Source organism: Lontra canadensis, unplaced genomic scaffold (genome assembly GCF_010015895.1).
Source record: "Lontra canadensis isolate GAN:19392208 unplaced genomic scaffold, GSC_riverotter_1.0 scaffold72, whole genome shotgun sequence".
Lineage (NCBI taxonomy): Eukaryota > Metazoa > Chordata > Mammalia > Carnivora > Mustelidae > Lontra > Lontra canadensis.
The window spans coordinates 4,896,960-4,918,446 of NW_022631066.1; the positions used below are offsets into that span (position 1 = coordinate 4,896,960).

The 21,487-nt window shown below is 37.1% G+C and overlaps 1 protein-coding gene across 2 annotated transcripts in view; it reads right to left on the reverse strand.

Moving 5' to 3' along the window:
* The window catches only part of PLXDC2 (plexin domain containing 2), a 467,666-nt gene that overhangs the window by 235,673 nt on the left and 210,506 nt on the right, over positions 1 to 21,487 (reverse strand). For both annotated transcript variants that reach the window (XM_032880865.1, XM_032880866.1), the window contains exon 3: positions 1,961 to 2,107. In XM_032880865.1, the coding sequence (XP_032736756.1) occupies positions 1,961 to 2,107 (147 nt within the window). The remainder of the gene's footprint in view (positions 1 to 1,960; positions 2,108 to 21,487) is intronic.

Consider the following 21,487-nt stretch of genomic DNA (forward strand, 5'->3'; position numbering starts at 1 on the left):
ATGGCTAAAACTCTTGTTAAAAAACAAAACAAAACAAAACAAAAAAAAAACAAGGTATGACAATGACAGAGTAGCTAAAATAAAAGTTTCTATCAATGGTAAGTATTTTGATGTCTATGTAGGAACACCAGCTAAGTCACAAGCAGAAGCTCAAGCATTTGCATTTAAGCCAATCTTTGGTGTTGAAAACAACAGTGTTACTCCCACACTACCAGTAAGAAAAAAATGGCTCATTACAGCATCATGATTTTTCTTGAGACTAATCAGAGAATTGAGGCCACATGGCAACTAAGCGAGCCCTCTTCCCAACAGAAAAAATATTCTTCAAGGACAGACAGGACATTCAAACTGCTGCACTTTTGGAAGAGCAGAGGAAATTATAAAAGTGTGTAAGCAGAAATCCACTAACAGTTTAACTGATAACCTTCATTCTTTCCTAGAGGTTTCATCCATAGCGGCTGACACCACAGTTGGGCCAATTTATGGAAACGTCCTTCAGCTGTTTGCACCCAACATGTGAACTTTAGCAAATGGCATTTTACACTATTAGGTACTGTAATATAGTGGGAAGACTGTCAAATGCAAGAAATTTCCGATAGACATTGTCCTAATCTAATCTTTCTCATTTTCTCTTCTTTTGGGAAAATCTGTTCTAAATCCAACAGTGAATCATTTCTGAATCTGTCATCTTGCCCAGGGTTGCCTGAATATGGAAAAGAAAAGGGATGACAGAATTCAGTAAGGCGAGATGTCTCCTTTGTTTGCTTCTCAGTCTCAGAAAACTTGTGCTCCACACCGACAATTCAAAGAATCATCTCACGGTAAGTTATTAATTTCCATTTTAACTGTTAGAAGTTGATTTCCTGGAAAGAGGAAAGTCTACATATACACAATTAAGGTTTTTGGCTAAAAATTTTGATATAACCATCAAATCCGTGCCTCTTTAAATCACGTAAGCCATTGACTCTCTTAGTTCTATCTTTAAATCAATAGTGGCAATTACATTTGAAAGGCTGAAGTTGTTGTGTTTTCACTTTAAATCATATTAAACTGCAAAGACATGATTTCCTTGATGGTAAGATCATTGGTATTATCCATGAGAGCAAAACTAAATACTTTTGAAAAGTTAAATCAAGAATTTCTCAGAAAATGACTATTAAAAAGTGCTGTCTCATCATTTACTAGCTGGAGACCTTTAGGCAGGTTCCTTGACTTTCCCAACACTCAGTTCTCTCATCTCCAATACCTGGATGGCAATAATATTTAAATAAAAGGGGATATGCTGTGAAGATTGAAAAGCTAATCTATATAAGCCCGTAGTCGGACATGTGGAATAGGACATGGAAAACCATGTAAAGTAAGTGAGGCCTGTATTAGTATCCTGCCATTACCACTATATGGATGCAGAAACTACACCTCATTATAAAATTACATTCCTTGTTTAAGGATCCAGAGCTGGTAAATGATAAAATCAGGCTGAAAAAATATTTGGAGATTTTCAGATTTAATTTTTTTCCTTTATATCAAACTTCTTCACTGAGATGCCACTGGAATCATAAATGTTTCTGGTGAAATCTTTTTCAGACCAAGAGATTAATAAACCTGTGTAAAATGGGAGATACCAAATTCACCTAGTTTTTTTTTTCCCAATGTTCTCTAAATTCATAGATTACAAGAAGACTGAAAATCATCCCAGATCAATCTTAACTTTGAATATTCAACTCATCATTTTGCTAGGGAAATTATGGCTAATTTACTTAATTAATTATTAAATTGATAGTGGCTTCTCAAAATAATTCTTTTTCATTTTCTTTAAGATCTTATATGCAATTACTAATCTAAATTGCAATTGCAGATCAAAATAATAAAAAGTGGACACAACAAACCAGGGCTGATATGCCAATTAAAGTAAGAATTTTTTCACAGCAGGAAAAAGCCCTAAAAATGCCAAAGCACTTACTGCAGCTTGCCGATGAGTATTGGACAATATTCCATGAATCTTCACTTTGTCCTTTTCCATTTGGTCTATGTTCACCCACAAACTCCGGCTGGCAGAATCAGAGGGACCATATATCCGAGATATATAGTAATTGTGATCTGTGTCCTCCTATAATAAAAGAATAATGCACATCAAGAACAGAGACAACATGGATGGGCCTTGAGGTTATTATGCTAAGTGAAAAAAATCAGACAGGGAAAGACAAATCCTGTATATTCTCACTTATATGTGGTATCTGAAAAAGTTGAACTCAGAAAAACAGAGTACGATGGTGGTACCAGGGGCTGTGGAATGGGGGAAGTGAGAAGATGTTGGCTGAGAGTACAAATTGCCAGTTATAAGACAAATACCTTCTGGGGATCTAACCTACAGCATGGTAACTACAGTTAATGAATCTGTAATTATACACTTGAAGGTAGGCTAAGAGAATAGATGCCTCACTACAAAAACGAAATGGTAATTATGAGATGTGATGGAGGTCTTAGCTAATGCAAACAGTAATGGTAGCATTAGGGGCAATCGTTTTGCAGTATATAAGTTCACCAAATCAAGAGGATGTACACTTTAAACTTATACAATGTTCTATGTCAATTATGTATTCCAGCCTCAATAAGGCTGGGAAAAAAAAGCATTTAAGTCAGTATATACCTAATTTATATAATTGACACAGCTGTAGACAGAGTTCCATTAAAAAAAAGAAAGCCTGCCCCCAAAGGAAAGAAAAAACTCTAGAGAGAGTGTCCCTAAAATTCTTAAAAAACGAACAAAAATGGTACTATGAAACTAGACATGTTACTATTCTTCAAAATAGCCAGAGGCATTAAATAACCTCCAAGGAAAACGAATTAGATTTAAAAACATATAAAATAACCCTCTTTAGAGGAAATTGTTAAATAAATAAAACTTAGAGGAAAATGTACTCTCTGTTTACAATAGTCTTTTTACCACAGTAATTCTGGGGCTCTAACTGCCGTCTGAACAAAATGTCACTTTTGGAACTATTTACTGAAAACCTGAACTATAATTACTACTGAGTGACGACAAATCCAAACTTCTCTTCTTTAAAACTTGGGCCAGATCTAAGTTAATGATCCTAGGAATGGAAACAACACATTTTTTCCCCTATAATTTGAGTTATTAAATTCTACTTTTATTTGAAGTCACAGTATTGATTATCACCATGATGCCCATCACAAAACCTTTAATTTTCACTCAATGAAGAGATTTAAATGTTTTAAAAGGGGGATATTGCTGAGGAACACCCAGAAAAATCATATGATTCTTGCCTAACTCAGATTGCAACGGATTTTACTTTTTTCTTTTTTTACCATAAAATGTGAATGTGCTTATCAGTTTGAGGAGTCTGCTAGATAAAATATATTTAAAAACATTCAGGTATATGTAAAGATAATGTTTGGTAAATAGAAGGTATATGATTTGAATAATAAGGTATGGAATGCAAACTCTGTTGAATGCATTTGTTACTGAAGTGCTAATTAAATAAAATAACAATTATTCTTGAAATCTAGTCAGAACAGGAATTCCAAGAACCTTTTCACAAGTCATCAGGCTATTAATATAGAAAGCTGACTATATAAAGGAAAGGAATTTCCTAGGCAGTATTCTAAACAGATTTTTCCCCGTGAATAAAAGAAAAATTATGGCCCTAAATATAAGTCTGGAGAACAGTGATTAAATGTTAACAGTAAGATTAAAAAAAATCCTAGGTAAATCTCCAACCTCTAATTAAACTCTAGGTATCACATGCAAATTATGGGTATAACCATGATGAAAAATGAAAAAGTTCTTCAGAGAAAGAAGAGAAAAGGAGATACAAAGAAGAACCATGAATAAGATTCCATGCAGCCCAAGAGAGATTTAATATTCTAGTGGTTTTCCAGCACTCCCTTCCAGAACATTATGACACTGACTGCCTGGGTTCTAGGAGGGGAACAAGCATTTTGTTGTGTCTCTAACACATATTCGGCACCTCTCTGCTGTCTGGTGCTTCACCATGGAAGCTGTGAGGTGGGTACCCTCTTTGACACTGAGCCATTCTACACCCATCATTCCACCGGCCACAACAGCCCATGGCATTAGAAGCACATAACCTAAAATAGACCAATTAGTGAGACATGTAGGAGTTTATATAAAAAGAGATAATTTGCCTTATTCTGATGGCTGAGATGCCTAGCCATATGACTTGTAACTACTGCCACTATTTTGCTACCATGAGGAACCCCCACCTGAAGATAAAGCAAACACAGACAGAGATGAAGTCATCATCTCTGCAAGCACAACAAAGCCAGCACCCTCATCCAGTGCATTTCGTGCACCCTGGGCTTTTTCACTTAGTTGAATCATTAAATATTTGTTATTATTAAAACACCTTGAATTGAGTTATTGTCAATTCTGACAAACACATTTCCCTAACTTCCAACCAAAGAATCCTGACAAACACATTTCCGTAACTTCCAATGAAAAGAGACTTAATTTAAGCAACATTGAATAAGGTAATCTCTACAGACTTATAGATCTGGATAATAAACATCTATTCAATTCTGGTATTCCAGCTAATTACACGGCAGGAACGGACACTTGCATCTATACTGCTGGAAATCGTCAAGCCTGAATTATAAAGGATAATGATTCATTTTATATTTCAATGAATTGCATATAAGGAGGGTTTTGAAAGAAATAGTCAATAAGTTTAAATAAAAATTTTAATTCTTCTCCCTATTGCTAGTATTACTCTAAAGAGTTGAGCAAGACTGAGGTCAGAGATGTGACCTTCAGGTGAATTATGTGACAGAGTCTATGATGTTGCCAAAACTTACCATATAAGTACCAAATAAATATTCTCTTAAAAATTATAGACTTTCAGTATAGAGTTCAACATAATTGCTACAATTGACATATCTAAAATGACTTTGGTATGTCCCTTAACTCCTAAGTCTCTATAATTAATCAAGAGACAGTCTTGAAGTTAACATAAAGAATATCATTATGCTTAAATAATGGACTGTTTGCAAAAATACACATGATCTTTTTCTAATTACAATCACTGATATGTCTAATAATAATGTTCATTTTTACTTAAATCAGAGCTGCCCCAAATTATGTCACATCTTTGAAAATATTGAGAAACTAAAGACTGGAGTTTGGTGTTCGACTTCTATAGCCCAAGCCTGCCAAGTTGTCATGGCAACTTTTATTCAAAAGAGGAAGACAATTTATTGCTTACCCAGAATTTAGAGACACAAGTTGTTAAATTCCAGGGAGAGGTGTTTGGTTCAGTTTTTCAAGGAAAGCCATAAAATAGATACCTCAAAAATGTGACATTTTAGCACTACTAAATTATTCAAACCACATCTTGTCCTTTATGGGAGTAATGGTACTTAAAGAGTTGTCAAAAACCACTTCAGGCACAAAGATTCCCCTTTTCTGCTCGAAAGCAAACTATTTCTAATGCCATAGAAAATAAAACAAAACACTACTGTGATATGCCTACTTGCCAATTCATTTAGGAAACCAACTGTTACTGAAAGTAGATGGCACAGTAGGTAGCTATAAATCCTATAAATCCATGCTTCTCAAATATGCCTGCGAATGTGCAGCTGTAAACAGAGGACATACACCAAAAATACAGGGGGGAAATCATTGTAACTATAGCTAACCATTCTGGAACAATCAGTTTATACAATTCCTAAACCACTCTTAACCTGTCTCCTATCATCGGTGTTCGGTGTTACATTGGTTTGATGATGGGTCATTTTTATGGATGCCTTACACTGTCTCATACAGTAACAGCATCTGAACTCTAAATTTACTTCACTGAGAATAAAAACAAAAACAAAAACAAAACAAGTACAGGTTGTATGAACATCACTGTGCTGGTCATTCGAAATGCATGAAAATGAATAGATAAGACATAAGCAAAGTTCGTAGTTAAAGGCATTTAGCACTGGATCAGCTGGTTACCTCATGAAGACAGTTTGGCAATAAATAAAGGGATATTATAATTTGAATGGTTCTTACCAAGCGTGAATATATACCAAATATATTACGTTCTCACATACATGAGTTCACAAGAACTACATACTGCACATAAAGGTAAATGTTTAAAACTAATAAAGTACTACTTGTGTATATTAAATTCCTCAAAAACAGAGTTTAAAAATAGTTCTCTATGTTCTATAAAAATTAATGTTGATAAAAGAAACTAAGAGAACATGATACAACCATAAAAGAAGAAAAATAGTGAGCTGGTAGTATTCAGGGAAAAATTACAGCAATGAATTCATTAGTAGCAGTAAGAAAAGGGGTGTGTGGGTGGCTCAGTTGGTTAAGCGGCCCACCCTTGATTTTGACTCAGGTCATGATCTCAGGGTTGTGAGATAGAGGCCCGCGTGTGGCTCCACTGTGGCCATGGAGCCAGCTTAAGATTCTCTCTCTCCCTCTCCCTCTGTCTCCCCCCACCAAAAAGAACAGAATAAAAAAATAAAAATTTAATAAAAGTAATTTATAAAAAAATAAATTACTAGTTAAAACATGGAAAACAGTCTTAAGAAATGTACACAACATGAAATGGAAAAGAAGAAAATAAATATTGAAGATGGATAATCATATAAATTATAGAAAAAAAGAGATCCTGTATATCAGATAAATGATATATATATATATACATATACACAGTGGCAGAGAGAAGTTTTCTTTTAATGTATTAGATGAACCATTTTTCTGAGGCAAAGAAAGACTTGAATCTATATACCATGCCCCAAGAAAATCTGCAATAGAATTTTGGAATATTAAGAAATTTCCTGGGCTACAAAAGTTGGGTATTCATCCTTTCTGATGGAGGCATCATACTCCATAGTGTATATGGACCACATCTTCCTTATCCATTCGTCCGTTGAAGGGCATCTTGGTTCTTTCCACAGTTTGGTGACCGTGGCCATTGCTGCTATAAACATTGGGGTACAGATGGCCCTTCTTTTCACTACATCTGTATCTTTGGGGTTAATACCCAGTAGTGCAACTGCAGGGTCATAGGGAAGCTCTATTTTTAATTTCTTGAGGAATCTCCACAGTGTTCTCCAAAGTGGCTGCACTAACTTGCATTCCCTCCAACACAAGTTGTTTACTGTCTTGCTAATTTTGGCCATTCTAAGTGGTGTAAGGTAGTATCTCAATGTGGTTTTAATTTGAATCTCCCTGATGGCTAGTGATGATGAACATTTTTTCATGTGTCTGATGGCCATTTGTATGTCTTCATTGGAGAAGTGTCTTATGCTGAGTGAAATAAGTCAAGCAGAGAGAGTCAAGTATCATATGGTTTCACTTATTTGTGGAGCATAACAAATAGCATGGAGGACAAGGGGAGTTAGAGAGGAGAAGGGAGTTGGGGAAAATTGGAAGGGGAGGTGAACCATGAGAGACTATGGACTCTGAAAAACAATCTGAGGGGTTTGAAGCGGCGGGGGCTAGGAGGTTGGGGGAACCAGGTGGTGGGTATTGAAGAGGGCACGGATTGCATGGAGCACTGGGTGTGGTGCAAAGCAAGGAATACTGGGGCACCTGGGTGGCGCAGTGGGTTAAGCCTCTGCCTTCGGCTCAGGTCATGATCTCAGGGTCCTGGGATCGAGTCCCGCATCAGGATCTCTCCTCAGCGGGAAGCCTGCTTCCTCCTCTCTCTCTCTCTACCTGCTTCTCTGCCTACTTGTGATCTCCATCAAATAAATAAATAAAATCTTTTTTTTTAAGATTTTATTTATTTGAAACAGAGAGAGAGATCACAAGTATGCAGAGAGGCAGGCATAGAGAGAGAGAGGAGAAAGCAGGCTCCCCGCTGAGCAGAGAGCCCGATGCGGGCCTCGATCCCAGGACCCTGAGATCATGACCTGAGCCGAAGGCAGAGGCTTAACCTACTGAGCCACCCAGGTGCCCAATAAATAAAATCTTAAAACAAAAAAAAAACAAAAAAAAGAAAGAAAGAAATTTCCTGGTGAGATTTCTCATAGGTTTAAAAAAAAAAAAAAAAAGAAGAAGAAGCAGGGCATTCCACAAGATGGTGTTGTAAGAAGAACCTAAAATCTCCTCCTCCCAGGGACACACCAGACTATGACAGCAGGATCATTTCCCTCTGAAAAAGATCGGCAAGCTGGGTGAACGGCTTCTCCACAGCAAAGGATAAAAACACCACACCAGGATGGGCTAGAGATAGAGACAGGTCTCCCCAAAATCCCACCACTGGTGTGGGGGCATACAATAGGGAGGGAGATCTAACCTGCCTGGTGCTTCTCCAGGAGGAGTGAGGAACTGGTGACAACCTATATCAGACACTCCAACCCCTGGGATCTGCACCATAGAGATGACCCCTAAAATATCCGGCTTGGAAAACCAAAAGTGCTGATATCCAAGGGATCTGAAGTGCTAAGGGAAACTGAGATTTCCTTTTAAAAGTTTCCAGTAAAGTCTCACTTGCCTCCAGACCCAGTAGGTGGGGTGGGGGGGGGCAGTTTGGAAAGCACCTGAACTATACGTGAAATTCATTTGCTAATCTAAAAACATTTGCTACAAAAATGAATAAATAAATAATCAATCAATAAAAGCACCTGTTGTAGAGCCAGAGGACAGCTGAAACTCTCCTTGGAGATGGAGATACTGCTAAAGGCCATTTTTACATTCTCCACTTACCCTGCTAGTGCAGGTGGATGAGCTTGAACTTGGCATCCTCCTCCCACCTTGCCAAGACAGGTGGGGCTGAGTGGTGATGATGGCACCATCCCACTGCCCTCCTGAGGCTGGAGGGTGCAGGCCCTTGCAGTATGTCCTGCTCCCTGCTTGGGGCAGGTGAGCGCAAATGGTCACAGGGTTCTCCAGCTCCCTAACTATAGTCTGTGAGAGAAGGCAGTTACAACACTTTGCTCCCTGTTCCCTGGACAGGGTTGGTAAGCATGAGTGGTTGTGGTGTTCCCCAATCCCAGCCTAAAGCGGACATGCGCACAGACAAGGAACTCTCTTGTTGCATTCTTGGAGCCCACAGGTGTGTGCAGTGAAGATAGTCCCCGCCTCCGAGGACTGTGAGTGAGCCAGTGAGCATGCCCTACCCCCTACACTCTCTAGCTGCCTAGCTGAAGCCGGTGGGTGCATGCAATCCACACAGGGACCCGCCCACCCATCCCCTCACCTTTGATTGACTGGCTCCTTGAAGAAGGTAATAATCAGAGAGAGTGTTCCTGGCAAGTCAACACAACCCAGTCTTCTTGTGAAGAAGGCCCACTTACTTAATCTGGAGCTTCAGCCTGAGAAACAGCTTCTGGTTTCCACGAATTCGGAGGCCATGGAGGTACTCCCAAAGAATATAAGAAGGGAGACACCATCCTTGCACACCCCCATGGCCTCCCTACAGCTTGACGAGACCTCCCAGAAAGGAGCTTACATACTCATCTGGAGCCCCGATTTTTGCAACTGTCACCCAGAGGACTCCTCTAGATCTCCTGGTTTGGAGGCCGTAGGGATTACGATAATGGCCCCACAAGACTGTATGTATTTGCACACTGTAAAACTGCTCCCTCGGGGCCTGCTTCTTGTGTCTAGCCTGGAACTAAGGGCTCCATGAGATTTGTCCACTTGGAACACGCATGGATCCTGGCACAGTCTCACAAACAGGGGCAGACCAGGAATAAATCGGGGGACTTACAGAACCACAAAGAATCAAGAGACACCCAAGAGCTAGGACAAGTTTGCACAAGAAGGCTCATCACCTACACAAGGCCACTTCTTTAGACTGTGAGAGGTAGTTGTTTTACCTGATACATGGAAGCAAAGGCAGAGAGTCAAGGAAAATTAGGAAAGAGAGAAGTATGTTGTAAGTAAAAGAAAAAGGCAAAACCCTCAGAAAAAGACCTCGATGAAACAAAGAATTCTTTATCAGGTAGAAAAAGAAATTCAAAGTAATAGTCCTAAAGATGTTCACTGAACTCAGGAGATGTATGGATGAACATCGTAGGAACTTCAACAATGAGGTAGAAAATATAAGAAAGCATCAAATAGCAGTCACAGAGCTGAAGAGTACAATCACTTAACTGAAGAATACACCAGAGGAATTCGAGGGGTCCAATAGCAGATTGAATAAAGAAGAATGGATCAGCAAGCTAGAAGACAAAACACTGGAACTCAAGAGGAGCAGGAAAAAGTAAAACACAAACACACACAAACTTAATAGCGATGGCTTAAGGGACTTAAGGGACAACATCACTCAGAACAATACTTGGAAGAAAAGATGCTCAACATCACTAGTCATAAGGGAAATGCAAATCAAAACCATAATGAGATATCACCTTATACCTGTTTAATGATTATTATCTAAAAGAAAAAAATAACAAGTGCTGGCAAGTTTGTGGAATAAAGAGAACACTTGTGAGCTGTAGTAGATGGTTTAGCCACTATGGAATTTTGCTCAAAAAATTAAAAATAGAACTACCAAATGATACAGCAATTCCACTCCTGGGTATCCATTTGATAAAAACAAAAATGCTCATATGAAAGATATGTGCACTTCTGTGTTTACTGCAGCATCATCTATAGTAGCCAAGATATGGAAACAACCTAAGGATCCACTGTTGGATGAATGGATAAAGAAGATGTATATACAATATACTACTACTCAGCCATGAAATACAATGAAATCCTACCCTTTATGACAGCAGTGATGGAACTTGAGGGCATTATGCTAAGTGAAATAAGTCAAGCAGAGAAAGACAAACACCCCATTATTTCACTTCTAAGTGAAGTCTAAAAATCAAAACCAAATAAAACCCAGAGTCACATACAGGGAATAGACTGGTGGTTGCCAGAGGGTTGGGGTTGCAAAAATGGATAAAGGGGATCCCAAGTATAAACTTTCAATTATAAAATAAATAAGTCATGGAGATGTAATGTTCATCATCAAGATTCCCCACACAGTCCCATCAGTAATACCGCATTAACGTTATTTGGTAACAAATGGTAGCTAGACTTATTGTGGGGGTCATTTCACAATGTACACACAGAAATTGAATCATTATGGCGTATATCTGAAACAAATATAATATTGTAGGTCGATTATACCTCAATAAATTTTTAATTAAAAAATGAAGCAGAAGCCTTATAGACATCTAGAAAGACAAACCAACTTATCCATACGGGATTTCCTCCTCCATGAGAGGAAAAAACCTTTGATAGTCAATACTTCTCCATGAGATCCAGTGGAAACAATGTCTACATAATCACTGTGCAGAAGAAAGTTATCACTTAAGAAATTTTTGTGCAACAAATCTGTAGTCTAAGTATAAAGAAAACATATTCTTTCTTTCTTCCTTTCTTTTTTTAAAGATGTGTCTGGAGTTTTGGAAGCTTGACCACCCTATGTTCTCTTACACATAGACCTTGAGAGATTGATTGAAAGTTCTAGCAGAGTGTCACAGCTACTCGTACACCCTTGATTGAAATATTGTTCTCCTCTATCAGGGGAGGTAGTCTTTTTCCACTGCCTGGACAGCTTCTGGAGGGACTTGCATGGAGTGCTGGGGAGGAAGGGCACACCCACCTAGCCAGCCAGATCAGTTGAACCAACCCTGGCAATCAATGAGGTAACAGATGTCATAGCCAGGTCACTCTCATATCTACAAGCATATTTTTAGTAAATAAAATACAGAGAGAATATACCATAAATGAGACTTTTTCAAAATGTAATGCTGAATTATATAACCAAATAAACCAGGGGGTGAATCAAATATGGTCATAGGAATGGAGACACTATAGTTAACATTCAGATGGTGAGCATCCACTCAATGGAAATTACATTAAGAAAAATAAGACAATTTAGTTGTTAGGGTTGTAAGTCAGAACGTAGATGATATGGATCATGAAACTATAAAAATAATCTAATATCATGTTCCATGCCAGGTCATAGAAATGTGAATCTAAGATACATAAATATAGTTTTAAAAAATAATAAGCCCAATTTTTTAATTTTAAGATAACATTTTGATACAAAAGTCTGAGACTAGTGGCCCACAGATGGCATGTATGTTGCCAAAGGATAGCAGATATGGAGTTAAATTCATTATTTTTCTGAAAAATAATACAGTGCAATCTCAATTTTACAAAATTACTCCATCTAAATATAAATGTGTATGTCTACTCTCCTCCCTCTCTATCCTCTCTGATTACACACACACACATACACACGCACAGGTACAAAAGATACCATATACTGATTGATTATTTCTAAGCAATGGGACTTAGGGGAGTTTCTTTTCCCTTAACTCTATTGTTTGAAATTTTATAATAAACATAATATATAACCACATTTTTTTCTTCACATAAAGCATTAAAAAATGTGAAGATGTTTTAAGGTATCAGTGGCTGTTTCCTGAAATTAAACCACCAACATATATCAAGAGACACAAGGCCACGATGTTATATACAGTTAATATAGAATTACTATGACAGGTGCTTTGAAAAGTGCTTAAGGAAGACTCCTTAAAGATACGATAAATCAGGCATTCACACTCAGTGTAGAGCTTCAAGGTCAATAAGTTAAAATGGCTTTGTGAAATAGCTGATAGATAAATTTCCATTAAACATTTTCTTTAAAATATTAGCTTCAGTAACCTAATTGATGTAGATGATAATTTTTTCTCTACCTTCTGTAAATGAAATCAGCACTAACAGAAGCAAAAATATTCATTTCTACTAAATTTTGAATGAGAAATACTTAGTTTGAATCTACATAAAATGATTTTATGTTGTGTTTTATAGAAGCATGGCTAAATTATCTCTCTTCTTTATTCATTCATTTATGCAGAAATCATTTGTTTCATGTGTGTAAGGTACAACATATTCTTGGTGGGAAACATTGTGATGGAATGTATGGAAGTTAATGTTGAAGAATTATTCAATAGAACTTCTAGATCTTGGCAATGTTTATAATTCTATGAAAAACATTTAAGGAGTTGTTTATGACTTTCTTTTAGCTACATCCTAGTGTAATCTGTGGGCTTATTTCTAGGACCTACTTTCAAGGATTTCAGAAAGAAACAGTAGGCTGGAGACATAGCTACATTCTGGCGACGTCGTGGGTACAGGAAGGAAGGTGGAAAAGGGAAAGTTAGAACGGTTCAAGACATTAAACTTGCAGGCAGGTGATCTGATCTCTGGTGCTCACCGGCTCAGTTGCTAGTGAGTTCTGTCACTTTAGTGAAGGCTATGATGTGTTCAGTTCATTACAGTGGATTGAAGCTGTGAAATTCTCTGTGCACATAATTCCTCTTTTGCCAGAGGTAAAATTATAGAGTAAGGCGAGCCTCCTGGACTTGCAGCAGCAGCCCAGCGGAATGAGAGGCAGTTACCAGTTGGTCTGGGAGCATTGAGGACGTCATGAAACATGGAACAGACTACATGGAAAGAGATGTGAGATAAAAAAAATCCCACCTGAACCCCTACCTTTCCCAATTACATTAACAAGAAGGTGATCTATAGGGTATGTGATGTGGGCAGATACTTAAGTTATAGGAGTATCTTTTAACAAAAAGCAAATGATAGTATTTTCACTTTCTTTTACTGTTGCCAAAGAATCAAATTAGACCAATGTATTTAAACACAATTGAAAAGCCTACAAACAGAGTTTATAAAGGAGTATTAAATTAGTCCCACATAACGGCAGCATGATAGGAACAATATCTTACCTTCAAGTAGCCTTCAATATACATCAGCGAGTACTACAGCTATACCCTCTTCAGATACAAGAACAATTACACAGAATACAATTCAATTTACGGTTATAGTGTCAGAAGAACAAAAACCAATTCCTGTATCTCCTGTTGATTATATCAGGTTATTGCCCCAATTCTCATATGCCCATCCTTTACACATACCTTCACCATTTCTGTAAGGATTTTTATCTAGCTGGTCTCTTTGCAGCATGGTCTAGCCCCCTAGAAATCTCTTGTCTATAACCCTCTATAGGCATGATCATTTTATCAGTTCTTCACAAGAGTTTCATTAAGTAACTCCCCAAACTGTAAGATTGGTTGAGGGGGGGATGTATTGTGAGGTCAGATTATTGTGCAAGACATAAAATACAGAATTCTGGCAATATTTCCACTATGAAAATTTCCATTTCCCCAGTAACAATCTCTCACATACAGGAGATCATTTCTCATGCTATGTAGAGAGAGACAAACTGTAAGGCCAAGGATACGCAACACACTTATTGGCGATCTTTCAAAATAATAGGAACATTGGGAGTCTACAGTTCAATTAAGTGATTACGTAGATCTCCAGGAGTTTTGAGATGTGGTGGCATGTGTTCATGTTGATTGATTTAGTAAATGAAGCAGAACATACTTTCCTCCAGCATATAGTATACTTCTATCTCTTTCTGATAGAAACCTTTAAATCTTAGCAGAATGAGCCTGGGACACTATTCCAGGCTTCAAGTGGTCGGGAAGAAGAGGCAAGAGAGGCAGTCTGGAGCGGTCTTAAATGAATTAATCACGTCTTTTATAAATACAAGCAAGTGATCCCGTGTCCAACTGTGGCCACTGAAGAGGTGAATCACCAGCTTATAAGGAATCGTCAAGGGCTCCAAATATCTAGCAAAAATGTGTGATTGAAAAAAGGAAGACTTAAAATATGTATGAGATTTCTATTTACATGCACAAGGTTAGTATTAAAATAATGTAGCCCAAAGGAGATTTGGGCTGAAGTACAGTTTCTGCCTCTAAATAACCACTCTAAGTTCTGGACTTTACTCTGTATAAGAGTTGAGCTCGGTGTCTCTGAAAGTGCCTTCAGCTAAGGTTCTAAGATCCGACAACCACAAGGTAAATTAAGAAATAACTGCCAGGTGTGGGTCAGAAGACTCTTCGTCTGACTTGATATTCATTAAAAACAAGTGTACAGTTTGAAGAGCCAGTATAGGTAGCTAGTTCTAGATCATACTGATATTATTTCAATAGGAACTTAAAATCCTTATTGATGAGTTCTAATTGGCTCTCAGATTGAAGGCAAATTCACAGACCTGTTGTAGGTGGTATAAAAAGCCCTGGGGAGATTGCATAGCATTTGTGCAAACTGAGTAAATCACAGGTCTTGCATACATACACACTACTACTTTTCAAAAGTCCAATATAATTGCAATGGGTAAAATATGTAATTTTACAGTGTTATTGAATATTGTGTAATTCGTGGCATTTTTTTAATCAGCTGGAAAGAACCAACAGTGGTGTGGAGGGCCTCAAGATGTTCTAATAACCTAAAAAGACCATCATAACTAAAAAGGATGGGAATTTCCATTCTTGATTTAGCATCTGTGATAGGGCAAGATCTCAGGTACCATCTACATACTATCATAGTCAGCTTAGGCTGCCCTAACAAAGTATCATAGACTGGGCTGCTTAAATAACAAAAAATTATTTCTCACAGCTCTGGAGACTCAGAAGAACAAGATCAATGTGAGAGTTTTCTTCCTGGCTTAGAGATGATTACCTTCTCACTGTGTCCTTATGGGGCAGAGACAGAAAGTTCTCTGGTGTCTCCACCTTCTCTTATAAGGCAAATAATCCCACTGAATTAGGGCCCCACCCTTATAATCTTATTTAATCTTCATTACCTCCTCAAGGCCCCATCTCAAAATACAGTCACATGGGGGTTAGGGCTTCAACATATAAATTTGGGGAGGACATAATTCAGTCCATAGCACACACAGATAGTTCCTTTATTAAGTTTGGATCTGTAAAACAGCCTGAGATTTTTACCTTTGAAAACTGATGTCATTCTCCAGTACTAATCAAAAATTGTCATTCAAGCTAACATAGGAGGACTTTGGAAAATCCACACAGTTCTCTGCTTTAGCCCATTTTGTAGGGGAAACAAACAAAAAACCCCTGAGAAACAGTGGACTAATTATAATTTCAAAAGAATTATAGAAAAATATATTCAGGAGAGATTTTCAAAAATTATAACTCAGTTTAGAATTTTCACATGCCAACATATGTAGAAAAACTGGATGGTTTCCTCCTACCAACTGGTACCCAGTTGGCCAAATTCTCAGTTCTAAGGTAACCATTACTATCCCAATACTAAGCAGTCTGATATTTCAAATGACAGGTATTAATATACTTTTATTTAGTCAGGTTTTTTTTTCCATGCCCTCACCAAAAAGTTTTGCATCTTTCACGATAAAAACTTCTCTCTAAATAATTATTATATGACTCATATTATTTAGTTTTTCTCACTTCCAAAGTTTATAGCATGGGTTTTAAGGGAAAATCAGTATGTAGAAAAGAGAACAGAAATTAGAAGAAAATATCACTTTAAAGCAAACTGTTGTGTGTTTTTTTAATACAAATCTACGCTTATTTGACCTGTGACAAACATACTTCACAAACCCAATAAAATGAGACAAGAGGTGATGTTACTTAGCAAACTATAAATAAATGGATATACTCTCATACTTTGAATGCTAAAATGAAGGAAAAAAGAGTACCTTTCTTTCAGGTGCCCCTAATAAAGAGGTGTTCTCAATAAGCTTCAACAGGTATCTGATATTGAATCAGATTTCTAGATTTTCTTTCCGTACTGAATTCCTTTCTCTATCCTTAACATCTATCAGTGGATTTTTTTCTAGTTGGTCTTTTTGTTTGTCCTTTATTTTAAAACTAAGTGACTAGTTAATCACATGTTTATGGGAACTTTTTGATAAGTGTAGCTAACACATATGATACTCCAAGGTCTCAGAGAGGCACATAATATACTTTACACAATGAATCCTTACAGTAACTCAATGAATGATAAAGAAACACGAAGTAGGTTGCCAGGCATCACAAAAATCCCAGAGATATAAAAACAGTTCTCTAAAACTTCAAATGCTATGTATTTTCCCACTTCCACAATACATTTTAGATATTAAATTTTTTAGGACCTCAAAAGAAAAATTACATTTGGTTGAGTTTTTCCCTGAAGCTCCTCGGGCCTTCTGTAACAGCTCTCTCACTGGTCTCCTGCATCTCTCTATTTTCTACAGCAGGGAGCAATCTTTTAAAAAGTAATCCTCTTAAAGCAGAAATCTGATCAAATCACTCTCCTGCTCTAATGAGGCTTCTCATCAAACTTAGAACAAAATTCAAAGTCCTTACCAACACCCTGCTTTGGACACAGACAGTCTCTTCTACTTCATTTTCCTCATCACATCAATCACACTGCCTTCATTCACACTGTCATATTCCCATGAATATGACAATATGCCCCCAACTCATACCATGTACCTGTTGTCTTATGCATTTGGAATGATTCTCCCCTATTCTGTCATGCTTTAATTTTTAAACTGCTTTAATTTCCTTTAAAACACTTGTTTTTATTAGATTTTTTTCTTTTATTTACCATACCCTCTCACCTTTTAAATCTCTCTCGAGTTTGTCACTATATTTTAGGAATTAGACATTGCCTGGTACATGATAGACATTTGATATTTATTTATGTTAGACCTTCTTTGTGTTTTACAAGGCTAGTTTCTCTAGCTTTATCATTCTTGGAAAAGATGTCAAAGCTGTAGATTCTCCTTCACAGCAAAAAAGAAGTGGCAGAGCAGACACATACCAATCCAATTTATTCAGAAATACATTTTATTCATTATTTAGTTTACTATTCTTGAAATCGCCATACTCTATTACAAAAACCCACAAGCCACCTCTATCAGTAGTCTACTGCTGGGTAACAAGCAACCACAAAACTTCGGGAGTTGAAACAACTATCCATTTGTTCAGGATTCTATCGAGGTAGACTGGGCTCAGCTGGACATTGCCTCTGTACTATACAGTGTCAGAGGGGTTTGCTGCTGGTTTGTGCCAATTGGCAGTTTGGCTGGGGGCTGTCTGGTTTCCAGATGGTGTTGGTCACATGACCAGGGCCTCTAGCTCCATGTGCTGACTCATTCTCAAGGAGGTTAGACTGTGCTTATTCAAAAGGTGACACAGAATCCAAGAGTGTAAGAGCAGCAGCTTTAAGACCTCTGGATGCATTCCTCAAAAGTTGTGTAACATCGCTTCCATCCTGTTCTCTTGAGCAGAACAAGTCACAAGAAATGGTCTGGAATCAAGGGGTGAGAAGATAGATCTGCCTCCTTTATAGGAGGAACTGTAGGAATTTTTGGCCATTTTTAACCTCTGCCATCACAGTTTTCTATTCCTGAGTGGTTGAACTATTTGGCTAAGTGTAAATAAAGAGCTATTCTTCTCCCCAGGAGATACTGCAGTATATCTACTTTGTTAAGAGACCATTTTGACAAAACCATTGAGCAACTTCTGTTTAAAAAAAAAAAAATATATATATATATATATGTATATATGTTTATATATATATACATACATTTTATATATATGTATATTTATATATTTTTATATATATTATATATTTATATATTATATATTTAAACATATATACATACATACATAAAGGTGATTTTGTTTGGCCCAGAAGTACTTTTAACAATGTAAATCTTCCTATGATTATCAAAATAGATACCTGTAAGATCATTTCAAATGATAAATTCCTCTAGGATCACATAGTAGAAGGAAAATATTGTTGCCAACTCATTTAACTAAGGTAGCTGATGTAGAGGTCAAGCAAGTGCAGAGCAAAGGGAGGAGAGCTGCATAGTTTCCTGAGTCATTAAAAATAAAGAGGCAAAAAGGAAAAAAAGGAGTCTGTTGAGTAGTTTTGTTTTAAAATTACCGATGTTAGATTCCAACAAATACTTCCATAATTTGGTTTTGCTGACTTTGCAGTAAGAATCACTTTCAGATCTATAAAGCTGGCATTTATATCTTACAATAAAATTACAGGATAGCTAGGAGAGATTTTATTTCAGTGCAGACTGAAAAGTGTGTTTTTTTGTTTACTTTTGTTTTTATTTTTTGGTTTTCTTTTTTTTTTTTTTTCTTCTGTCTTACAAAATCACACAGGGGAAAAATCAGTGTTATTAGCTTCTCACTTTCCTAAGAACTAGCTGAAGGCACCAAGAAAAATACATGCAGGTCAAATATTCAAGAGATATATAGTCTAATGTAGGAGGATGCTGCAAAATGGCCTATTTATTTACAACCATTTCTTTTAGGTGTCACTCATTCAAGCTAACAAGTATTTATGATATACTGATTATATATAGAGGAGGCCTTGAGCCAAGTGCTGTGAAGGGCAAAAATTTGTTTATGATATAGTTCTCATTCTCTAGAAACCTGCAACAGAGTGAGAAAATGCGGGCATTCAAATTTCTCTATTCTAATCCAGTATAAGTTTGACTACTTATACTTATACTACATTATTCTAATGTAGAATCAGTTTTTTAAGTCTTTTAAGAAGAAGAAAATCTCATTTAGTTTTTTTTTAAAGATTTTATTTATTATTTATTTGACAGACAGAGATCACAAGTAGGCAGAGAGGCAGGCTCTCCGCTGAGCAGAGAGCCCGATGCGGGGCTAGATCCCAGGACCTGGGGACCATGACCTGAGCTGAAGGCAGAGGCTTTAACCCACTGAGCCACCCAGGCACCCCTACCCTAGGTTTTTTGTTTTTTTTTTTTTAAGATTTTATTTATTTATTTGACAGAGACACAGCGAGAGAGGGAACACAAGCAGGGGGAGTGGGGGAGGGAGAAGCAGGCTTCCTGTCTAGCAGGAGCCCCACACAAGCCCCTTCATGGGGCTCAATCCCAGGACCCCAGGATCATGACCTGAGCCAAAGGCAGATGCCTTAATGGTTGAGCCACCCAGGTGCCCCCTCACTGAGTTTGTGTGATTTCTAAAAAAGGGGGTATTCATAGAACACAGTGTTTAATCTGGGCCTTGAAAATGATTTGGAACTAAAGAGGGTGACTCTAGTCAGAGGGACTGGTCTAAGCAAAGGAATGAGCAAGAAAGATACCCCAACATTATGCAGCATTATGGAAACTAACTAGAACAACACACACATACAGGGGAGTAACGTGAAATGAGTACAGTTAGATATGTAGAATTTAGATGGCACAAACCCTTGAAAGTCTGAACTTGATTCTGTGCAAAATGAGAGCGTTGGAAGTAATGGATTAAATGTAGATTTAGATAGAATTATCTAGAAAATAGGCTGGACTAGAGAAGGGAGAGATGATAATTTAACACTGGTTTGAAAGCTATTGCGTTAGTCAAGAATGAAACCATACAGCCACAACGGGGTTACTGAGAGGGAGGAGAAAAGGGAAAGAGGCTTTTGTGGGAAAGCTGCCAGAATTCAGTAAGGAAAAAAGCACTCAAAAATGACTCTGAAACATTCAGTCAGGATAACTGGGACCACCTGGTCAGTTCAGGGTTATTGATGTCAGTTAACATTTTAAAGCAGAGCTTGGCATTTCTACAGGTCATTTTAAGTGATAGAGGATAAGCAGTCAAACACCAAAAGAAACAAAAGTCATCCAAATCAGTAAGGAAGAAGTAAAACTTTCACTATTTGTAGATGATACGATGCTATATGTAGAAAACTCCAAAGATCCCACCAAAAAACTATAAGGACTGATGACTGAATTCAGTAAAATTACAGTATTCAAAATCAATGTACAGAAATCCACTGCATACAAATTATGAAAACAATCCCATTTACAATTGCAGCAAGAAATAATAAAATACCTAGGAATAACCTATGCAAAGTAAAAGACCTGTACTATGAAAAGTATAAAACCTTGATGAAAGAAATTGAAAACGACACAAACAAATGGAAAGACATTTCATGTTCATGGATTAGAAGAACAAATATTGTTAAATATCTATACTATCCCAAAGCAATCTACACATTTAATGAATTCCTTATTAAAATATCAACAGCATTTTTCACAGAACAAACAATCTTAAAATTAGTATGGAACTAAAAAAAAAAAAAACCCTAAATAGTCAAAGCAGTCTTGAAAAACAAAAGCAAAGCTGGAGGCATCACAACTGCAGATTTTAAGCTATATTATAAAGCTGTAGTCATCAAAACAGTATTATACTGGCACAAAAATAGACACATGGATCAAAAGAGCAGAATAGAAAACCCAGAAATAAGCCCACAACTATATGGTCAATTAATCTTTGCCAAAGGAGGAAAGAATACCCAATGGGAAAAGGACAGTCTCTTCAACAAATGGTGTTGGGAAAATGGACAGCAGCATGCAGAAGATAGAAACGAGACCATTTTATTACACCTTACACAAAAATAAATTAAAAATGGATAAAGGACCTAAATGTGAGACCTGAAACCATAAAAATTCCAGAAGAGAAAACAAGCAGTAATCTCTTTGACATCAGTCATAGCAGCTTATTTCTAGCTATGTCTCCTGAGGCAAGGGAAATAAAAGCACAAATAAACAATTAGGACTACATCAAAAAAATAGTGAAGGAAAGAATCAACAAAACTAAAAGGCAACCTATGGAATAG